A 22,359-nucleotide genomic window follows, 5' to 3' on the forward strand; every position below is an offset into this window, starting at 1 on the left:
ATGTTTTAAAAAAGATAATCATAGCCTTGCTGTTAAAAAAAAAAAAGTTAAACCACTTGCATTCTTTCCCCTGGCATCATGTCCTAAATTCACATCCAAGATAAACCCTTCAATGCCAGGCTCATTTTAAGGTGTGGCACGCGTGCACTAAACAACGTTAAGATTCCAGATGTTTTGTTGGTTCTGCTATTCAAGGTTTTGACGCAGTGCAAGAATGATTCCCACTTTAGGATAGAACCTCTGAAGGCATGCTGACTAGTGTCTCCTTTTCTAATTCTCTTCCTCTGAAGTCAATTGGGAGATGAATCTGAGAACAATAGTTGATCTTATTCATTCTGCATCTCTAGTGCCATGAAAGAAGTTTCTTTAGAGAAGTTGTGTTGGATTTTGCTGTACCACAGCTAAATGTGAAAGAAAAGAAAACAAAAAGGGAAAGATTTTCTATCCAACTCCTTTTAATAAAAATATGATTAACTAATATGATTTCTCAAAGGACGTTATTTGCTTACTGGCAATTATGATTATAATATAACATTATATTATACTCTCATCCATACTTGGTTGTATTTCCGTTTCTATTATTCCTTTTGAAGGAAAGGAAGAACAGAAAAATAATATTGGGACAGATACATCAATGTTTTTCTAGGAAATTTCTTAATTTATCTTCAAATCCAAGCCTTTGGGGGGGCATTTCTTCCTTCCTTAATGGAGTCTTATTCCCATTTCTATATTAAAAAGTCATACAGGGATCAGAAGTGATTCCCAAGCAACAGAAGATAAAGTTCAGTAGGCTATCCTACTGAAACATAAATTAGTTTAAGAAATAAACCCACTGCTGTTAAGTGCTGGAGTGTAGGAAAATGAGAAGTTTTTAGTAAGGATTTCTAAAGAATGTCATCTGATCTCTAGTTTCTTACAGAATGAATGCGTTGGAACTGAGGTAACCTCATAGACTGGAAGCATTACAAGCCAAGTGAAGGGAAGAAACAAGTCATGATTACTCTAAAAGGCAAGCAAAGTGCCTATTATGCATCTTTTCTTTCAGAGAAATTGAAGTGACTCCTTTAAAAGGCCCTTTTTTTCCATTGTCAGCTCATTATCCATCCATGGTATCCACTATCCAAGATTTAATCCTAGATAGACCACCTCTCTCAGGCCAGAGGTCCTCTGCAGACCTCGACTGCAAGAAGGGAAGCAATCAGTAGGAATTCCAGTTTGTTGAGCACATATTTCCATCTGTTGGTCTGCTCATCCTGAGAGAATGCTTTCGTAATTTGGGTAGATGAGTCCATGCCAGGACAGGGTTAGGGCTATGATCACCACCCACACCACCATTTCCCCTAAACAGCCTTTCTTCTTGAAAGAGCTGGGGAGATCTCAGGCACAATAGAGTTATTTGCAAACCATCAGTCAGAACAGCTTCAACTTGGATCCTGGTGTTGGGAGAGGTCACAGTGATGTATCCCGGGCAACCATTTATCCTTTTATTTTGAATTCTTTTCAGCCTTGCAGATCTTGAAGATTCAGATGGGTAGTTTGAAGAGATGAGGTCTACCACCTATTTACTTGACCTCTCTCCCTTCTGGTTGGGTCAGGATGAAATTGTTCCCATGTTTAACAGTCATGATTGATGCTTGGGAAATGATCCCTACACTAGTGGTCCCCAAACCCAGGCCGCCGCGGTCCATTACCAAGCTGTGGCCTATTCGGAATTGGGCCATGTGACTGGCTGGCTGGAGCATGTGTGCACAGCTTAACCTATGTAAGCAGAGGGCCGGAAGGTACTTTTACATGCACTGGCCCACCGCTCACACAAGTTGAGTTGTGCGCATGTGTGCAAGCCCACCACTCGTGCAAGGGCTGTATACACGTGCGTGCCAGCCTGCCTCTCATGTGGCCCAGTTCCCTTGCCCCCCCCCCAGCTGGGTGGCCAAGCCACAAAGGTTAGAAGCTACTGCTCTACACTCTTTATTTAAATGATGCTGAAGACAATTTCCCTTGACCTGGAGAACCTGTATAATTATAGGCCACAATATAAAGAACAGTTGCTGGAATTGGGTATGTCTAGTTTAATTACAAGAAGGACTAGGGGTGACATCATATCAGTGTTCCAATATCTAAAGGGCTACCACAAAGAAGAGGAGGTCAACCTATTCTCCAAAGCACCTGAAGGCAGGAGAAGACGCAATGGATGGAAACTAATGAAGGAGAGAAGGAACTAAGAACTAAGAAAAAAAAAATCCTGACATTACAATTAAGCAGTGGAATGATTTGGCTCCAGAAGTTGTGGGTGCTCCAACACTGGAAGTTTTAAGAAAACATTGGACAACCATTTGTCTGAAATGGTATAGGGTTTCCTGCTTGAGCAGTGAGTTGGAGTAGAAAATCTCCAAGGTCCCTTCCAACTCTGTTATCTGCTGGGAGACTAGAGGGCCTCCTTATACAGGGGGTTGTACACAGTAGAAACAGACTGCTGGTCTAGAATGGCCAGATGGATCTGATCCATCAGGGTATTGCTTATGTATAAAGCACATCACAAGGAATGCAGAGGAAGGTATTATGATATATTTATAGCTCTCTGACTTGAATTGCTCTTCTTGCAATGGTGTAAGGGGCATAAAACTTTTCCAAGATATGCCCTGAACGATCGGAAAGACACACACAGGCAATATGTTTAGAGGAAACAGAGAGGAGAACCAGACTCTGATCATATTTCCCAGACTCCTTAGGGTTTTCCAGAGAATTGAGAGCAACTCTGGAATGACCTAATTTTTTTACAAAAAGGGAAGCCTCCCCTTTTTCTTTTCCAGCCTAGTCTAGTCAAGGCTTTACAAGCTGCATAGACTCACAGAATTTGTCCCAAATATGTATTTAGTTCCAATTTCCTGATTTTTTTTTTTGCCTCTGAAAGTGAAAGGGGCTTTCTTTTAAAGGCACAATAATATATTATTTACTGTAGTGCTTTTGATCATAGACAAAAATACATAGACAAAATAGTATACTAAAAGAGAGACAAACATATTCTGGGAATCAGACAAACCAAGTTAAGACTTCACCACGATTTGAATATTGCTCCACCAGAATCCACAGACATATGGTGCAAATATTTAGATGCAAGGCTAAGTGATGCAGAGTTGACGGATACAATTATGAGTTTATGCAGTTTATACTTTTTGGCAAGTAATATTGCAATGTTTTGTCATCCATTGTTTTCCAGTTATTGTCTCATACATTTTAAGTGATTTAATTTGCGAAGATTTTATTTGAGAAATATTTTCATTTGGATTGTAACCAATCTTGATGGTTTTTTCAGAATAAAGAGAGAGGGTAAATGCTTTAAATAAAGAATAGGTCTGTGGATGAGAAAATTGTTTGTGGCTTAGGAATTCGTATTTGCAAAAGCTGAGGTTGCTTGTGTGGTGATAGAATATATTGTGTAACCAGCCATTAGCTTAAAAAGGATACCAGATGTCATTTTGTATCCAACAGTGCAACTGTCATGACAGAGCTTGAATGGAGCTTCACTGGGATAGAAACCGAAGGATAAATTGATCCTTAATTTTAATATGTGAACATTTTATCCATGCTATAAAAAGTTCTTATCAATATCAAAGACATCAGACAGATTCCAGTTCTCATCCTCACTACACTTAACAGAATAATAAGAATAATAGAGTTGGAAGGGAGTTTGGAAATCTTCTAGATCTAGTCCAACTAGTCCTGCTCAAAACAGGAAATTCTATATAATTTCAGACAAAATGGTTATCCAATCTCTTCTTAAAACCTCCACTGGTGGAGCACTCAAAACTTCTGAAGGCAAGCTGTTCCACTGATTAATTGTTCTCACTGTCCAGAAATTTCTCCTTATTTTTAGGTTTGTTCTCTCGATTAGTTTCCACCCACTGCTTGTCCTGCCCTCAGGTGCTTTGGAGAATAGCTTGACTCCCTCTTCTTTGTGGCAACCCTTCAGATATTGGAAGACTGCCATCATGTCTCCCCTAGTCCTTCTTTTAATCAAACTAGACATACCCAATTCCTGCAACCGTTCCTCATGTGTTTTAATCTCCCTTCCCCTAATCAATTTTGCTGCTCTTCTCTGCACTCTTTCTAGAGACTCAACATCTTTTTTATATTGTGGCCACCAAAAACGGATGCAGTATTCTAAGTGTGATCTTCTTGCCTAAACATAGAGCCTTACTTTTCTCATCATTAGATTTCATTTTGTTAGATAGGGCCCAGTGTTCAAGTCTGTCAATATTCTTCTCTATCTTGAGCCTGTCTTTTGGAGTGTTGGCTATTCCTGCCAGCTTGGTGTCATCTGCAAATTTGATGAGTTCCCCTTCTATCCCCTCATCTGAAAAGCTTCTGAAAAGCTGTAATTCAATGAGGGAGAAGGACAGCCATTTTTGACATTCCCTCTGGAAAGTATTGAAAAACTTCTTCAGCAATGTCTAGTCAAAAGCAGAATGATGTGACATTTTCTGGGCAATCAACTACAGTCATTTAGTTCTATAAAACATAGCAAATAACAAAAGTACAGATAAAATTTTGGCTATTATGAATAACAATATCAGAATTTTTCTGCATATCCAATTATTTTGAACTAAGGCATTAAGCATAATATCTCTTGATTCTTCATGACCTTTTACTTTTTTGTTGAGGCTAGATTGCACTTAGCAAAACTTCATTCTCACAATTATTAAGCAGTTCTCAAAGACTACAGTGTGTGAATGAATCACTGGGTTTCCCTGCGGAAAGTCCAAGTTTTCAGTCAATAGGGCACCTCTCAAGAGAGGTCTCTTATTATGCTGCCTAGATTCATGCAGGCTAAATCCATTCTTATTTCCTCAACTTCATTGGGAGCATACTAATCCATCCGGGTTGCATGAATGAATGAATGAACACATGAATGAATGAACACATGAATGAATGAACAGGGGAACACACAAACTTCAAATAGCAGGAGTGGGCCCCTTTTATAAGAGACCAAAAAACTTGCCAGACTCTTCAACCTACACAAACAAAGCTGCCCAGTTTCAGCAAACGTATTCCTCTCATTTGTAAGTTACATCTACCAGCTTCCTTAGGGACGGCAAACGAGGAAACCATGCAAGTTTCATGCTCTGTTTGTCCCTGTGTCATAATGCTGCATGTCTGTATCCACAAGGCAACACTTGCATTATGATGTTATGATGCTTTTTGGGGGGTCATTTAGACAAAACTGTACAATTCCATGGCCATACATCTCAGGTTGTGAATTAAGTTTTTTCACAGATGAACATTTTCATTGTTGTTCAAATCTGAACAAACAAACAAACAAAAAGGGGTGGGATAAGCTCTCCAAAAAAGCAGCATATGGGATTCAAATATTCAAACATTGGATCTTGGACCTAGTGTGTGAACCAGAGGTGCTATTCAGCCAGTTCTTACCGGTTTGGGCAAACCGGTAGCGGCGGTTGCTGGAGACTCCATCCATCCACTCCGATGTAATGTGCAACCTTCTGCGCATGCACAGAAGGTGGTGCGTGTGAGCGAAGTGAGCGAGCGTGCTCACATTTGCAAACCGGTAGCAAAGGTAAGTGAATCCCACCACTGGTGTAAACCTCTTTGCGGGATCTGCAATAGAAATACCTTGTTCTCACTTCTGCTTGGCAGAATACAACCTTCCATTCCATTTATGCACTTGGAAATTTGTTGGGACAAGTATAGATCTGAGTATGCATGGGAGGGTCGGGGGAGTGATTGGATGTGGATAACTGGTCCTATTGCTTTGTAACATTTTAATTTGGACTTAGTGAACGACGACACATGTTATTTCCTCTTTCTCTCTATTTTTCTGCCCAGATAGCTTAAATGAACCATACTGGATTTCACCAGTTATGATGGAGTGCAGAGATGAATAAGTACTTGCACATCATCACCCACTATTTTCATAAAATTCTGAGTCATCTTTCATGCTCATTCATAGCACCATTCTGAGAATGCAGCAACCCATATCCTTCAAGAGGTCATTATGGATTTATCACGCTTGAATTAAGTTGTAGTAAATTAAAGACAGGCAATATGGCATCCCCGGGTAGGCAGGCATCTACCGCAAGCTCCATTTTAATGCTAAAACAAATAATCAGAAAGTATAAACGCCAGCATAATTTCATAGGAATTGAATTTCTGTAGGGCAAAGAGGAAAGACACCCCCAGGAAATATGAATGGTGAGTGGCTACAGGCAACCTATTACTTTCTATCTCTGAAGTCAGTCTTTTCCATTATTATCTCACTGGGAATTCCAGAGGTTGTAGTCCAAAGCATTTGGAGAGTGCTACATTTGACAAGGCAGGCCTACAATTTAAGTCCTGAATGTAGAAAAACATTGTTCTAATTCTTGCTTTGTATGAAACTTATTTGAGATCCCTCTGACACACAGTATTGGTTTGGTTCCTGTTCCTTAGTTAGTCTGATGATACTCTTTGATCCAAAACTTAAGTACATCTTCAATTTGAACTCTTTATAAGAGAGAAATGAAGCAGATAAATGAGATGAAGAAATCTTAGTTCTGCTGAAAGCTGCTATACATTTTCAGAAAGTATATCCAAAGTTGTGCATAACTACTACCGTTTGCTTCAGGTTAGATCATTTACTTTTGGATCACACAACCCAGACACAAAGAATGAAAACTAAGTCCTACTGATAAATATGTGTAGAAAACCACCTTCGTTTCACTACTTTTAAAAAGTAGGAAGGTCACAAGCAAAAACTCATTAGTAAAGAGAATGAGAATATGTTGTCACTGCCTCTCTAATTTGTCTGACTTTCCTTCAGTCAGACTAAACTTAATTACACTCAAGATATAGGTATATACCTTGACTACACTCAATTACATTTACATACGTAAAATTAAATTACACACTTAATTAAACTCAAGGTATAAATCTTGCATTCATTTTATGGGGATGCAAAGTTGTAACAAGAGAAATGTTGTGTATAGGTAGTCCTTGACTTACTACCCTACTTGAGCCCAAAATTTTTGTTGCTAAGTGAGACATTGGCCCAAAATTTTTGTTGCTAAGTGAGACATTGGTTAAGTGAGTTTTGCCCCATTTTATGAGTTTTCTTGCTATTTAATTAAACGAATCACTGCAGTTGTTAAATTAGTAACAACACCAATAAGTGAATCTGACTTCCCCATTGACATTGCTTGTCAGAAGGTCCCAAAAGGGGACCACATGATATCCAGACAATGCAACTGTCATAAAATATGAACCAGTTGCCAAGTGTCTGCATTTTGATTAGGGAACCATGGGGATGCTGTGATGGTTGTTAAGTGTGAAAAACAGTAGTAAGTCACTTTCTTCAGTGCTGTTATAGCTTTGAAAAGTCATGAAACAAACTATTGTAAGTCAAGGACTAAATGTACTAAGCAAGTGGAATTACAGTTTCCAAAAAGAAAATCAAGACATGCTTCATACTTTCTCCCCTCCCTCTCCTCCCCTTTCTGCTCCCTGTCTTCTCTTCTTTCTTTTGGGTCAATTCTGATCTACTTGGCTTCCTTTCAAATGTGTTCCACTACATCCCTCCATCATCCTAATCTATATGACTCTTAATCAGGCTGGCAGGAGATAAATACAACCAGGGGCCACAAGTTTGGAAGAAGGCTAATATAATATTTTTTATTATTTATGTCATGTTTATAACATATTTCACATCGAGAGTAATCCTTTTAAAATAGCAAGTGATTTCCTTCCTTGCCATATCAAGGCACACAGTTATGACGGTGTGACCGATGCCTCATCTTTTGCTGATCTCATTCACCATCCTTTATGTCTTGACAGTCAGAGGGTAGTAATCAGGAATGTCAAGTACAAACATTTGAGACAGTGCATGCCATTCCTATGCCCTTTACAGAGTTACATGCTTGGGGGCTTTCATTCCCTTGGTTACAGAAAGTTTTTTTTTAAAGCAGATTATTAGAAATACAGTCATTCTTCCCAGTGACACTGTTTTAGTTTGCCTTGGCAGTGCAGACTTATATTTAAGGCAGTATGCAATCCAAATGGCAGGCATTACAAACCAATTTGTTTAAGTTTCTTTCTTTCCTACAAATTATCTAAAAATAGATAATCAAAACTCATAAGTTTCTGCAGTGGTAACAGAAACCATTAGATTGCGAACTGGTCACTTGGGAGTTTTGTTTCTGATTCTTAATCACCCAACAAAGTTTCTTTACAAGAGATTTCTGGTATTTTAAAGGTAACTGGCATGCAACGTTTGTTTGAATATGATTGTGCTAGTACGCATAATCAACTGTGGTTGTATGCACATTTTCTTTTCTCCATTCCAGGCTGCCCAAAAATGGAGCCTAAATTAATGCATGCTTGCTTGGGCTCCAGAAGTTCAAACGGGCCCATGAGAATATATTTCAAGGAAATTTTTCAAGGAAAAGCGATTGAGAAAAGAAATTAAGTGCCTGTTAGCCATAAGGCCATAATTAGTTGATTATGCGTACTAGCACAATCATATTCAAACAAACGTGGTATGCCAATTATTTAGGGATGAAGGCACACAGGTCGCATACTGCAAAATCACTCTCAGGCATCTCCACTGAAAAGTATTTCAGACTGCAGAACCAAGGAAAGCTCTACAGAGCAACAAACAGTAACAGTATCAGAGTTGGAAGGGACCTTGAAGGTCACCTAGTCCAACCCCGTGCTCTCGCAGGAGACCTATACTATTTCTGACAGATGACTTTTCAGTCTCTTCTTAAAAGGCTCCAGTGTTGGGGCACCCACAATTTTCAAAAGCAATTTGTTCCACTGGTTAATTGTTCTCACTGTTAGGAATTTTCTCCTTAGTTCTAGATTGCTTCTCTCATTGATTAGTTTCCATCTGCTGTTTCTTGTCCTGCCTTCAGGTGCAACAGAACAAAACAAAACAAAACAAAAATGAAAAAAAGCAGCTGACACTGAGCTGGATGGGCAGATTCCGTCTTCTCTTGGGACACCTTTTAGGGATGTCTCTTTCTGCTCCGTGTACTCTCATAATATGATTCTTCAGAAAGGACTCTAAGGGCTTGTTACCATGTCACAAAACATAGATGAGGCCTACAAGGAAGGACGTGAACAAAGGATATAGTTATTCCAAGTTCTAGTCTTTTGAATCCTGGTTTTATCTGGTAATTTGGGGGATAGATTGTAACCTATTTCTCAGAAGTTGTTGAATTCCAGTACTAACAAAGCTCAGACAAAGGTCAAGAATGATCCGAGTTGTAGTCTCATAATATTTGATGCGACATGAATTCCCACTCACCCTATCTAATTAGAGGCCTCTGAACAACATGGGTTTTTTTAATGCTTCTTTCCCCTATTAATTTTCCCTGCAATTTATGACACACTGACATCAGAATTTCAACAATATGTTGAGATTATAAGATTAACAACAAAATCAACAAGTCCAAAGTCACCCAGTGACCTTCTGTCAGTGAAGGTGAACCTGGTTCTTCTAGCTTCTAGTTCAACATCTTAATCAATAGTAAGCACTCACTATCTTGACTGATGTAAACAAAAACTGTTTAATCTAAGTTAATTTAAATAATTTAGATTAAGTAACAACTTTAATCTAAGTTTAAACAACTTAATTAAACAGTTAAACAACTTGCCTTTTGCAAGTCAGCGTAAATAATACAGGACAAACTTCTCACATTCTCAATACCTGCGAGGCACCAAGATTGAGGAAGACTGTAACAATAATCCTGACCAGGCGATGTAAGGAAAAAAACAGGCCCCCATAATCATAGTCTCAAATTTATAAATTTTAATAAAAGTATTTATCTTAAACATTTTAATTATTTTCCTTCAGGAACAAAGAAAGGCCTTCTTCTATCATACAAACAGGGACAATTGCTATTTTTTCTGTTTCGTTATAGAAATAACTGGCTGAATTTCCAGATGATTAAATGTAATGGATTTGTCTTTTGTCTAAGACTGTTTAAACCACTTATTTCATGACATAGTAGTACTACTAATATCACACAATGGGTGGGGAGTCTGAATTCCCCCCCCCCTGTTTCACAGTTTATAAACGTTGCATATGAGATTTTGAAAGGAAAAATGCTAGGCAATATGTCCTATAAAGAACTTTAGCTGAGCCAATAGGTTGACTAACTTTTCATATGCCCTTCTTTGACTTAGACTGGGTTCACATGCCATATTAAGTTAGTTTTATTTGATTAATTTACTGCATGAATTGAATCACTATAGGATATAAACCATGGTTTGTGAATGAGCGTATTATATGAACCCAGCCATTATAACAAATTTACCACACTTCAGTTTATGTGTGAAGACATCTTCAAATTACTAACCTGTAGCAGTCATGCCGCTACTGTAATTGTAACATAGTACACTCTGACATTATTCACATGCCTATTATCCTCCTGGGTTTGGGAATACTTACTACTTTAGAATCTGCAGTTTTGTATCTAGTTACTGTTTTGACTACTCCAGAATCATAAGACGATTCCATTATTCTTTCAGACCAGACAAAAACTAGTACATTTCAAAAACCAGAATTTGCATTCTATGAGTTGATTAATAGAAAATTGTTCCAGTATAATTTCATGCATCTTACATTTCTATTTACTACAGAATATCTAAAAGCAAGATTACATGGAATTTTAAGTTAGTTTCCATAAATTAGTTTAGGGAGAAAAACCAGCAGAGCCATACCAATTTCCTTGAAGCCAAAAAGGGACTGCTTTATTGTACTGTCTTTTCTCTGGGAAACTTTCTTATGGTCTCTTGGTTGAAACTGAGAAGCAAATTTGGTCAGGGATGTGGAGGAACCCACCCAAAACTGGCCCTGAAAACATCTTGCTATTTGTATGTATTCATGTATGAGTAGTTATAACACTAACTTCTCAACCCTAATTTCTTCTCCTTTGGCCAGAAACTTCCGGGTGACTCCTTAGCTAGTTGCAGCTCCCAGAATATGGTGCTTACTGCAACTTCCCAAGTTACAATTTTCTGCCTTGGAAACGCACCCACAAATCACTCTCCTAAGGACAAATTACAGAGTAAGATGGATTTAAGTACCAGAATCTATGCCAGGCAGATGTCAGTAGACAGAGAAGTAACAAAAGGCTTGGGAAAATGCTGGTTTCAATCCTTTCTTCAGTTTCTGATAAAGTGGTCCCTAGTTCAACTTTTTTTTGTAATTGGTAAAGGTAAGGGTAAAGGTATCCCTGGGGGTTTTACTCTGTAAATTATGATCAACTTTAGGAGGTGAAGCGCACCTCTAGTTCTTAAGCCTAAGAGCCAGCGCTGTCTGGAGACGTTTCCACGGCCATGTGGCCAGCATATCACACCACAGCACAGAGCATAGGATGAAACACTTAATGCTGTTACCTTCGGGCATGCTTATACGCAGTACCTATTCATCTATTTGCATTTACATGCTTTCAAACTGCTAGGTTGGAGATAGCTGCAATTTTTAAAATATTTATTTCAGCCCCAAAGGGGACCATAGCAGGTGATGTCATATCATTGCAGGGAAGAACAAAGTTTGGGTGGTTTTAGATAAGGGGAAATAGTTTTAACCTAATTCCTTTCATTTTCCACCCCAAGTATAATTGCACTATAATAATTTCATGTCACGATTTCTGAAGTCTGCAAAGAAAATGAATGTGGAGAGCCATAGGTGGCTTTTCTTCATAGGTTTCCCACTTCTGCAATATGGATTTACATTTTGCAAGAGAAGGACATTGTATGAAAATTAGATGAAGACAAAAGTATTATAGCCTTCTGAGATTGGACTAGTCCACCCAAGGACTCCTTGTTAAATATCCAACCAGCACTTGTTGGAAATCCAAGTACTGTTATCATCTGTATACTGCATTTCAAAACTGCTAGTGCAGTTTTGAGATGTATGCATGGCATTTCCCATTAATAAATCATTAATGAATATTGATTGAAGAGGAAACGTTGAGGTGCAAGGATGATCCTAACCAAGTTACTCAGCTTCAGAAAATTACTGCGGTGACTGTTTAGGCCTCATAAATAAAATATAAATGCATAATAGGCTTTGGGGGGGGGGTGTTGATTGGCTTGTTTTACCGAAAATTTATATTTTTATATACGTTCTTTAGCTTTAAGAAATTCTAATAATTGCAAGGACTCATTTTTACTCTCCCTGGAGTCAACAGATGTATTCCAGAACAAATCACTTGTGGACTTCAGATTAAGAACGCTAACCATGGCTAAAGAATTTTTAAAAAAAAAGATTTCTTATGAAAAGTAAACATACTAGTTTGACAGAAAAAGTTTTATGGCAGATAAAAATCTTCCATCTTTTATTTGTCTTTCTTTTGTCTGGCACAGTGTTTTTCGAACTTCAACAGCTGTGGACTTCAACTCTCAAAGTTCCCCAGCCAGCATGCTGGGAGTTAAAGTCCACACATCTTAAAATTGCCAAGTTTGAAAAACACTGAATAGACTGTTCCGTCTAGAATTATATAACAATCTCCTTAATTAGAACTGTTGATTTTTGCTCAATATAGAGAAGGCATATTATAGAGCATGAAATATATATTTTTTCTAAAATGGGTGAGTTCAAAGAAACCTGGTATTAAATAGGTTTATTAATTTGAGTTTTGTGGCTTACAAATACTAAGCTACAGTGCATTGTTTATACTCAGAAGAGAATTTGTAATCAAACCAAAATATGCCACATTTAATTAAGTGACTGCTGGGTTTGCACATTGCACTAAGACATAATGTACTTTTGCTATTTTAGCATGTTGTGTTTATCCAGCCAATTGCAGTTTATTCAATGCTGCATGATTTAACAAACCATGGCTCACAATGCATGAATAATGAAATCACTCTGGGTTTTAATAGGGCCATGTACCTCAAATCAGATCTCCTATTTCTTTCCAATGACAGGTGTCCTGAACTGATGTGAAAGGCCTCTGAAATTTCTAAACAATTAAAATACCGAACAATTAAAACAAATTAACAGTCACTTGTTTTGGAAAAACCCGGGCACTATTACAGCCTGAGTACAGACTTTACACGTGTGAAAAATGTAGCTGCAAAGCACAAGCACTTATGTGTCTACTCAGCAGTTAGTTACTCCTAAGTAGATATGCCAATTTAACTTCAATCTCTTGTCTGAGCAATAAGAATTTATTGAGCAAACTTGGTTGTCCAGCACTATTGGTTGAGATGAAATGATTTGATTCAGTTAGACTACTTTGGGATGCTATCCCAAATGTAAATTACATAGAAACCAGGAAAGTACAGGGCTCCCAAGTAAACTTGGTTAGAATATTATATCATTTCAGTTAGGGTTTGCAAGCCTAAAAATGGAAAATGAAATCAGTGTTGTCTCCTAATGACATGACAGACACATGGATGTACCATTCTTAGCAACAACCTAGCCCTTCAAAGTAGTCCAGACCAGGAAAGCAAAACTAAGAATATTAATCTTTATTATAAGATTATAGTAGCAGAACTTGCAAGTCGAAAAGTGCTTTTTCCTTCCTTGCTTTTACTTTCCAGAGAACTAAGGAGGGACCCTTCTGAGATACTTTCTCCACCCCAAACCTGCTTTGGACTCAGATTTCTCTTAGCAGACTGTTGCAGTGTTTCTTCACCTTGACAACCTGAAGATGTGTAGCTGTCAATCAACTCCTAGAATTTTGGGAGTTGAAGTCCTCACATCTTCAAGCTGTCAAGGCTGAGATACACTGGATTGTTGTCTAAACTGTGGGTCTTCTTCCAGTATCCCAAATTATTATCACAGCTTATTATATCTAGTTTATGATCCTCAAATTTCCTGGTGATCTTCCATCCAAGTTTTAGACAGCCTGATGCCAGTTAGCTTTCCAAAATCAAGTCTGATTGGCTAAATGTCATAATTCTAAGAACTGAAATTCTTAGAATACTATACTGCCTATCTTGAAGTATGCTGAATTCAGCACAAAATTGTCCGACTAATCCAAGCATTTAAACTGGTCAACATCATATGTGTTAGCCATATAGTAAGATATATGAAAATATAGTTGTCATTAATTATAGTAATGACAGCTGTTTACAAAAATGGTTTCCACTGTATCAGATCAAAACATTGCCTGGAATCAGAATTTAGAAGAATTAGATATCTGCTGTTGCTTAGGAGAATGGAACCAAGCCAGAATTAGGCCATGTTGCACTAGGCAGATTATTTTCATACTATATACTGGATATAGTCCAGTAATTCGATAAGCTTGATGAAGTTGGCCTTTCAGTAGGATTGATAAACTAGTCCTTCTCAGGTCATTCTTTCTAAACAGTTCATTCACCAACCCATAACATGAAGAAAGAGCAATTTTCCCTTTGTCCCATTTCTTACATGTGAAGAGACTTAGCCCTATGCCAACAAACTGAGACATCTACTTATGCTTTGCGATATTCCTTTCAGAGCTAAAATAGGGTAAGAACTAAATAGAATTTCCACTTGAAAAGGACCCCAAAGCACAATGTTAAACTAGACTATGCTAGAGTTGGAAGGCTCCAGAATTCAGATAGCAAGCAGAGATTTTGGATGAATGGCACCCACTTCTGTTTGAGGTTTTGAACACTGCAAAGAATAGTGTGAAGATAGAACCTGTTTCTCCTCTCCTCCACTTCTGCTTACCACCATTTTACATCTTTTAGGCCTACTGAATAATTGGAGAAAAGGGCATGCCGCAGTTTTCTTCCATGATCTTCTGGAAGCCAACTTTTGGGAATTCCTAGTCTTTCTCACCTTCTTATATAGATAGGAAACATGCAGTTCACAGGCCTCATACGATGACCCTTTTAAGGATGATGCTAGGTGGTCACTGGCTGACATTAGTCACAAATTGCTGACCATTAAGCCATGCAATGTCTAGTCCATTGTTTCACCATGAAAAAAAGTTGAGCACCTCTCAAATGACCCTCGAAGTGAAAAGCAAAAGGGAAGAGAATCAGCCTTGCTCATTTGTGTAACATTACATCATCACTACCCAGTTCCTGTAGCCTCTAACCATCCAATATGAAAAGCAAAAAATAAAAAATAAGAAAAAATGGGGGGTCAGCAACAAAAATAATTCCACTCTCATTTGGGACATTTCATCAGCATGTCTTAGTAAATGAGTACTATGTCCTCTCCAAGTCACAGTAACAATTCCTCTGCCTTCTTTCTTCTTTCCGGATGCTTGTGATCAAATCAGCTCCTGTTTGGAGAAGACCCTGGCTATGACAGGGTTTCCCACTGCTCTAAACAGAACTATGTGGTTGGATTTAACTACTTTTAAACTCTTCATCTAGGTCTCAGAGTATGATTGGAGATTACAAGGATTGTGAGAAACAGACCCAGCTCTTTATACAGTTCCAAAGCACAAACCTGCAACGTGCCTTACAATGATACTAAGGCCCTTGTAGACACACAAAGCCTAAAGACACCAATTGTTGGCCCTAGTGCTATGGCTAATTGCAGTCAAATTGCAGGTAGGTCTTATAATTGCAGCTACTTGAAGTTCCTCTCAAGAAATGGGAAGAGGCACTTTTACTAAAAAGAAAAAGAGCTAACTACATTACTCCTAATCAGGTTTTTGCAACCCATGGTGTTACAAATGTGTTGGCCCACAGCTTCAACATGCACCAATGGCATGATAGCAGTAATAATCCAGTACATCTGAATGATACCAGGCTAGAGAAAATCGCACTAGTTTCATAGATATTTCCTATTGTCCTTCAACGCCGCCCCGAGTCCTGCCTGGAAAGGGAGCGGCTAATAAATTCAAATTATTATTATTATTATTATCTTTCTGTCAATTTTCTGGTAATCAAGCAATAACTGCAATAGGCGTGCAGTTATTATAATTTTTAAATGTCTACTTAATGTGTAGTTTACATTGTCTGGTAAGTTCTGAAAAGACATGAATAGATTACTTTTAGGTACTATATTTATCTTTAGGCATGAATCTATATACTACTAAAACCCTTGTGTTCATTTGAATATTGCAACACAGTGCATCAAAGAGCAATAATTTTTGAATCAACCTGTCACAAATGGGTTAATTTACAAAATGCATACAAAATCTGTGACCCATGACTCCTGTTGGATTAAAATTTGGCAAAGTTTTGACCACTTCTGTGCTGCCATGATCAGCTGAAATCATGTCATTGTCTTTTCCAACACTCCCTGCCAGCTTTCTAGAAGAAAAGTCAATGGGGAAGCTGGAAAGAAGTTGGAAGCCACTCCCATTCCCATTGCACCTGCCACAGTCATTCAACATAAGAAAGTATCTCTGAAGCAATGGGTCATGGCTTATCTATTTGATATTATTATTTACTTTCTTATTTTTGCATATCCAGGTCCTCCTATCATCATAGGATAGAGTTGAGGTGGCGCAGTGGTTAGAGTGCAGTACTGCAGGCTACTTCAGTTGACTGCTAGCTGCAGTTTGGCAGATCAAATCTCACAGGCTCAAGATTGACTCAGCTTTCCATCCTTCCAAGGTGAGTAAAACGAGGACCTAGATCATTGGGGACAATATGCTGACTCTGTAAACGGCTTAGAAAGGGCTGTAAAAGCACTATGGAATAGTATATATGTCTAGGTGCTATTGCTATAGGCTCCTAGAAGCAACACAAAACTACAGTACTGTATATACTGAATATATGAAAGTTTATCTATAGCTAAAGACTCACACACACACACCCAAATAATGTTGATGTTATGAACATTTTTTGTGAGAAACAACTTCTAGATTTTTCTTAATCTTGATATGCTTGCTTTCCCACATCCTCGTCAGTTTTAAGAAAATAAGGTAGCAGTGGCTGTATTTGCTAAATTCATATCTCAGGTATATTCCATGGTTGTGCACACATCAGTGCACAGAGGGTTATAGTGTCTTTCCAGATCAGTGTTTGTCAGTGTTTGTCAAACTTGGCAATTTTAAGATGGGTGGACTTCAATACTCAGAATTTCCTAGCTGGCTTAAAGTTGCCAACTTTGAGAAAGGAAAAGAATTTAGTGTAGAGAAATAATAACGATCATCCCTTGCTCTCTTGCCTGAGTCCAGATGTCCTGGATTACAATTCCCAACATCCACTACCAAGGCCTGAAATGCCAAAAAGTATAGTCCATCATATCTAGAAGCATCAGATCAAGGAAGCTAGCACTTTGCCCCACTGTCCATTAAAGCATTTCTACTTAAAGTAAACAAGCAATTATTCCGCAATTATACAGTACTACTTATCAAAACATGGTATTTCACTGGGGGGAAAAAAAACATCTTTTCACACTGTCTACATATACTTGCACGAGACAAGGTGAAATTCTACCTCTTCTCAAGTCAACAGCTTTGTTATGTTACAAAAACTATGCTCTTAAGTACCAGGAAACAAAATCTTGATTTATGATTTCAGAAAAGCCAAAGAAATACTTGTCTTGCTTAAAGTCAGAGCTTGAAAGGATCCCAATGCAATCTTTTTATCATTTTTGCTTTGTTGTTGTTGTTAGTCGCGAAGTCATGTCCAACCCATCGTGACCCATGAACAACATTCCTCCAGGCTTTCTGTCCTCTACCAGCCCTGGGAGTCCATTTAAGCTCATGCCTACTGTTTCAGTGACTCCATCCAGCCACCTCATTCTCTGTCATCCCATTCTTCTTTTGCCCTCAATCGTTCCCAGCATCAGACTCTTCTCCAGTGAGTCCTTCCTTCTCATTAGGTGGTCAAAAGTATTTGAGTTTCATCTTTAGGATCTGGCCTTCTAAAGAGCAGTCAGGGGTGATCTCCTCTAGGACTGACCGGCTGGATCGCCTTGCAGTCCAAGGGACTCGCAGGAGTCTTCTCCAGCACCATAGTCCAAAGGTCTCAATTCTTTGGCGCTCAGCCTTTCTCATGGTCCAACTTTCACAGCCATACATTGCAACTGGAAAAACCATAGCTTTGACTATACACACTTTTGTCGGCAGGTTGATGTCTCTGCTTTTTAGTATACTGTCTGGATTTGCCATAGCTATCCTCCCCAGGAGCAAGTATCTTTTAATTTCTTGGCTGCAGTCCCCATCTGCAGTGATCTTGGAGCCCAGGAAAATAAAATCTGTCACTACCTCCATTTATTTCCCACCTATTTGCCGGGAATTGAGAGGGCCAGATGCCACGATCTTAGTTTTCTTAATGTTGAGTTTCAAGCCAACTTTTGCACTCTCCTTCTTCACCCACATCAAGAGCCTCTTTACTTCCTCTTCACTTTCTGCCATTGGAGTGGCATCATCTGCATATCTGAGGTTGTCATTTTTACTTAGATAACATTAATACAGGTAGTCCTCGACTTACGACCACAATTGAGCCCCACATTTTTTGTTAAGTGAGTTTTGCTCCATTTCTTGCCACAGTTGTTAAGTTGATTTTATTTATCAGAAGGTTGCAAAAGGCGATCATGTGACCTTGGGACACAGCAACAGTCATAAGTATGAACCCATTGCCAAGCATCTAAATTTTGATCACAAGAGCAGGGGGATGCTTCAAGTCATAACTGTGAAAAATGGTCATCAGTCACTTTTTTTCAATGCCATGGTAACTTTTACGGGTCACTAAATGAACTGTTGTGAGTCAAGGACTACCTGTAGATTGATTCACAAGTAAACAGAATATGTTTTTAAGTAACTGAATGTAATCAGAACTGCTTCTCTTTTAGCTGCCCATTCAAGACTGATTTACATGGTTTTATGAGGGATTTGTCATATTTTTACCTTGCGTCTTAGTCAGAAAAGTTAAACATTTGCTATGCTTATGACAAAACTGAGCTAACAGACTTATTTGTATGTAATAAACTTGGCAGCATGATGCATATCAAGTTCCTTAGTTCAACAGGATTTAGGCTTAGATAAAGGGCATTGTGTGGGACTTATTTGATGCAATGTGCTTGACTCAGAATCATGTGAGATTTTATTCTTAAAAGGAACTTTGCTCCAGGGAAGCAACAATGATGCCAATGCCCGGCATATGTTGATATCTTGGGAGCAAAAAAGTTCCCACATTGGAAGCAATAAAAGCAAAACGCAATTCTCTTCAAAGTTTAGAGCAGCCTTTTTCAGCCTGGCACCCTCCGGATGCCCAGCAACTATCATTTAGTATAGAGAAAAGGACTAGGGATGACAAGGTAGCAGTATTCCAGTATTTGAGGGGCTGCCACAAAGAAGATGGGGGTCAACTTATTTTCCAGAGAGCAACAATGGATGTTAATCAATCAAGGAGAGAAGCAACCTGAAATCACGGTGAAACTTCCCAAAAGTGAGAGCAATTAAGCAGTGGCACAGCTTGCCTTCAGAAGTTGTGTGGGAGCTTCATCACTGGAGATTTTTTAAGACTGGGCAGTCACTTATGTCACTAATGGTATCGGGCGTCCTGCTTGAGCAGGGGGTTGGATTAGAAGACCTCCAAAGTCCCTTCCAGCTCTGTTCCGAATTGAACTGAAATCCCACGGATTTCACGGACAGCTGATTGCACCTGCAGGGCGCCAGGTCGGGAAAGCTCCGCTTAAAAGGCGGGAATAAAGTCGATCTGAAAGGTGTCACGGCAGGAAGGTAGCAAGCCATAGCGAAGCTCCCGCTTTCACACCCACCCACACACCCCTAGTTTAAATCCCCCCGGGGGGTTCCTTTGACAGACCGGTTTGCACACCGGAGCTGCCTCGGCACCATCCGGGGCGCTCGCTCCGTCCTTTCCTTCCGAGATGCCTCCGAAGCCACTCGGTTTCTCTTTTGCCACGAGCAGCTGGAAAGTTGCTCACACACACAGCCCGCGCGTGCACTCAGTTCCCCCCCCCCTCCCCAAAACCCGGCGATCTCTTCCATACCTTGTACTTCATGCTCGCGGACGCGGGGGGGCGGGGGATATTTCTGCTCGGCGAAATCCGGTGGACTTTACAGCCAGCAGCTGGCGCGAGCCGAGCGCTCCATTTCCCCGCCGCCTTCAAGCGCGATGTAAATAAGAGCCGCCGAGGATGCGCCGCTCAGCGTGCCAAAGAGCGCCTCGCACGCAAAGGCCGCTGCTCCGCTTCCCAGCCAGTCTGAGCTCATTGTTTTGCTCGCAGCGGGCAAAACGCTCGGCTCGTTTGCATACCGGCTCGTGATTGGCGAGAAAGCCAGTCAAGCGCAGGAGGACCGGCGGAGGGGGGGGGGCGGAGGTGGCAACGACGCGAACGTCGCCCCGCCCTCCTGCTCTCGCTCGGTGTGTGTGTGTGTCGCTCGGTGTGTGTGTGTGGTACAAAATTGTGTACAAATTGCACTTCTATGGGAGCTTCTGGGCTTAGAGGAAAGTCTTCAGAAAATGCCACCTTTTTAAGGTGTTTTTCAGTGCAACGCCACAGTCATTTGGATAATTATAATTTACATTCTCTCTCTCCCTCCCTCCCTCTTTCTCTCCCCCTCCCTCTCTCTCCCCTCCCCCCCCCCCCAATCCTGGACGCCGCTTTTAGAGTCTGAGTGCGAAAGTCATCTGAAGTTTTGCTTCGAAGTCGGTCGCTTCGGAGGGAAAAAAATGTATGAAGTTTTCAATATCCTGGACTTGGGATTTGTTACTTAAACGACTTCCTCCGCCAGAGTGTCTCCCAATGTTGCGGCGTTATAAGCCGCGATTTCCTTAGGTGACACGGTCCCAGCGAGCAACGGCTAAGGAAAGGTAGTCGCGGGACCGTCGCTCGCTCGCCTGCCTTTCTCCGCCTTGGCTCGAAGGGCCGTTTTAGAAGGACAGAGATCTTCCTTGGTTGTCTTGGTGGTCGGCTCATTCAGTTCTCTCGCCCCGATCTTCTGCACAGGGTCTCCTTTGTGCTGCAAAGGACCGAAGAAGGGAAAAAAATATGAGTTTTCACAAGAAGCGTACGAAACCCTTATTTAGTGAGCAGCTCAAAGTGTTCAAAATTCTCCTTTTGAAAGCGAAACTCTTGACAGGAAACCGCTGACTTCGGCTCTCGGGCTCTCATTTGACAAACGCAATCCGAGGTCCAAACAACTTCGTCTTTCTCAGCCTCTTTAAGCTCTTAAAATGTGTGGTAACTTTAAAATGTGTGGACTCCAACTTCCAGAATTGCCCACACTGAAATAACTGATCAGAAATCGCAGGTGGCTGAAGCAATAGTCTGATACTTGATACCTGGACAAAATTAACCCCAGGTTGGTGTGTTGTGGAGCAGCTAACACATAAGAAATTAGTTAAAAAGTGACTGGGAGAGACCACATCAGTTTTTCTATAGACAAAAGTCTGGTCTTGTAGGAACCACGAAATCACACCTATGGTTTTGTTCGACACTCGTGTACCTTCTGCCCACAAGGGGAATTTACTTTGATCAGATGTTCACAATTGCAGATATGTTAGGATTCCAACTCCAAGCTAAAGATGGAAAGTTGTGGAAGACTTGAGTTAATGGATTACTGGATCACTTTTCACAGGGTCTTTGGGTGGCTCGAGATTTGTACATTCTCATAATGTGCACCAAACGCAGGAACCGAGTCATTTACTTGGTCTTTTATTCTTCCACTGTGAGATGGTATATATAAAAGCCAAATACCACGCCTCATCACGAAATCTCCAGGACTGTAAAGCCTACAAACTTGAAATTTGGCACATATGTTTCTGTTGGCTTCTAGGTGCTCGCTAAGAAAGGATTTTTTTTTAATGACCATCAGATCATTAGTATTTCTTATATAGTAATTAACACGCTCTGGTGCTAAGGAGTTCTACTTCCCCTCCTCATCTGAAAAGAACTCTGTTCCAACTGCCAGTTGCCTTATATTAACACATTCTGATGCTAAGGAGTTAGACATTCTACTCCCCCTCCCCACCTGAAAATAACTCTGTTCCAACTGCTGGTTGCCTCACATTCTGTTACCTCAGGTCAAAGAAGCAGACATTCTCCTCCTTCACTCAGGAGCAGTCTGGGGCTCCTTACAGTACTAAACGTCGGTACCTCACCAAAATGTCTATGCCTTCCACCTATGGAACTGCTTCTGGACTCAAGGAGGTGGGAGTGATATTCTCTTATGTGTTTCAATCACCAACCACCACTGAGCCAACCGACTGAACCAGAGAGAACTGGATTTCTCCTGTATTGCCCGATCACATAGTTTCATTGCGAAGCCTGGGTATCCAGCTAGTAAGAATATAAGAACAACTCTGCTGAATCAGATGAAGACCCTTATTCATCCAAGATTTGTTTCCCAACAACATGTCTGTGCTACAATTTTGAGAATGGAAAAACTATTTCTCCTTGTCCAGTTTCTCATGGTATGCATTGCATTATGCGATTCAGTTATATTCCCTTTCAGCCTCTTTTCTTTTCTTTTTTACTAA

The 22,359-nt window shown here is 39.9% G+C and overlaps 1 protein-coding gene across 1 annotated transcript in view; it reads right to left on the bottom strand.

Annotated features, from left to right (window-relative positions):
• The window catches only part of NEDD9 (neural precursor cell expressed, developmentally down-regulated 9), a 71,469-nt gene extending 51,402 nt beyond the window's left edge, over positions 1-20,067 (bottom strand). The window contains exon 1 of the mRNA XM_081951894.1: positions 19,868-20,067. Coding sequence (XP_081808020.1) covers positions 19,868-19,879 — 12 coding nt within the window. The 5' untranslated portion in view covers positions 19,880-20,067. The remainder of the gene's footprint in view (positions 1-19,867) is intronic.
• Positions 20,068-22,359: the final 2,292 nt, after the last annotated feature.

Source organism: Natrix helvetica (assembly GCF_964273705.1).
Source record: "Natrix helvetica genome assembly, chromosome: 4".
NCBI classification, from domain to species: domain Eukaryota; kingdom Metazoa; phylum Chordata; class Lepidosauria; order Squamata; family Natricidae; genus Natrix; species Natrix helvetica.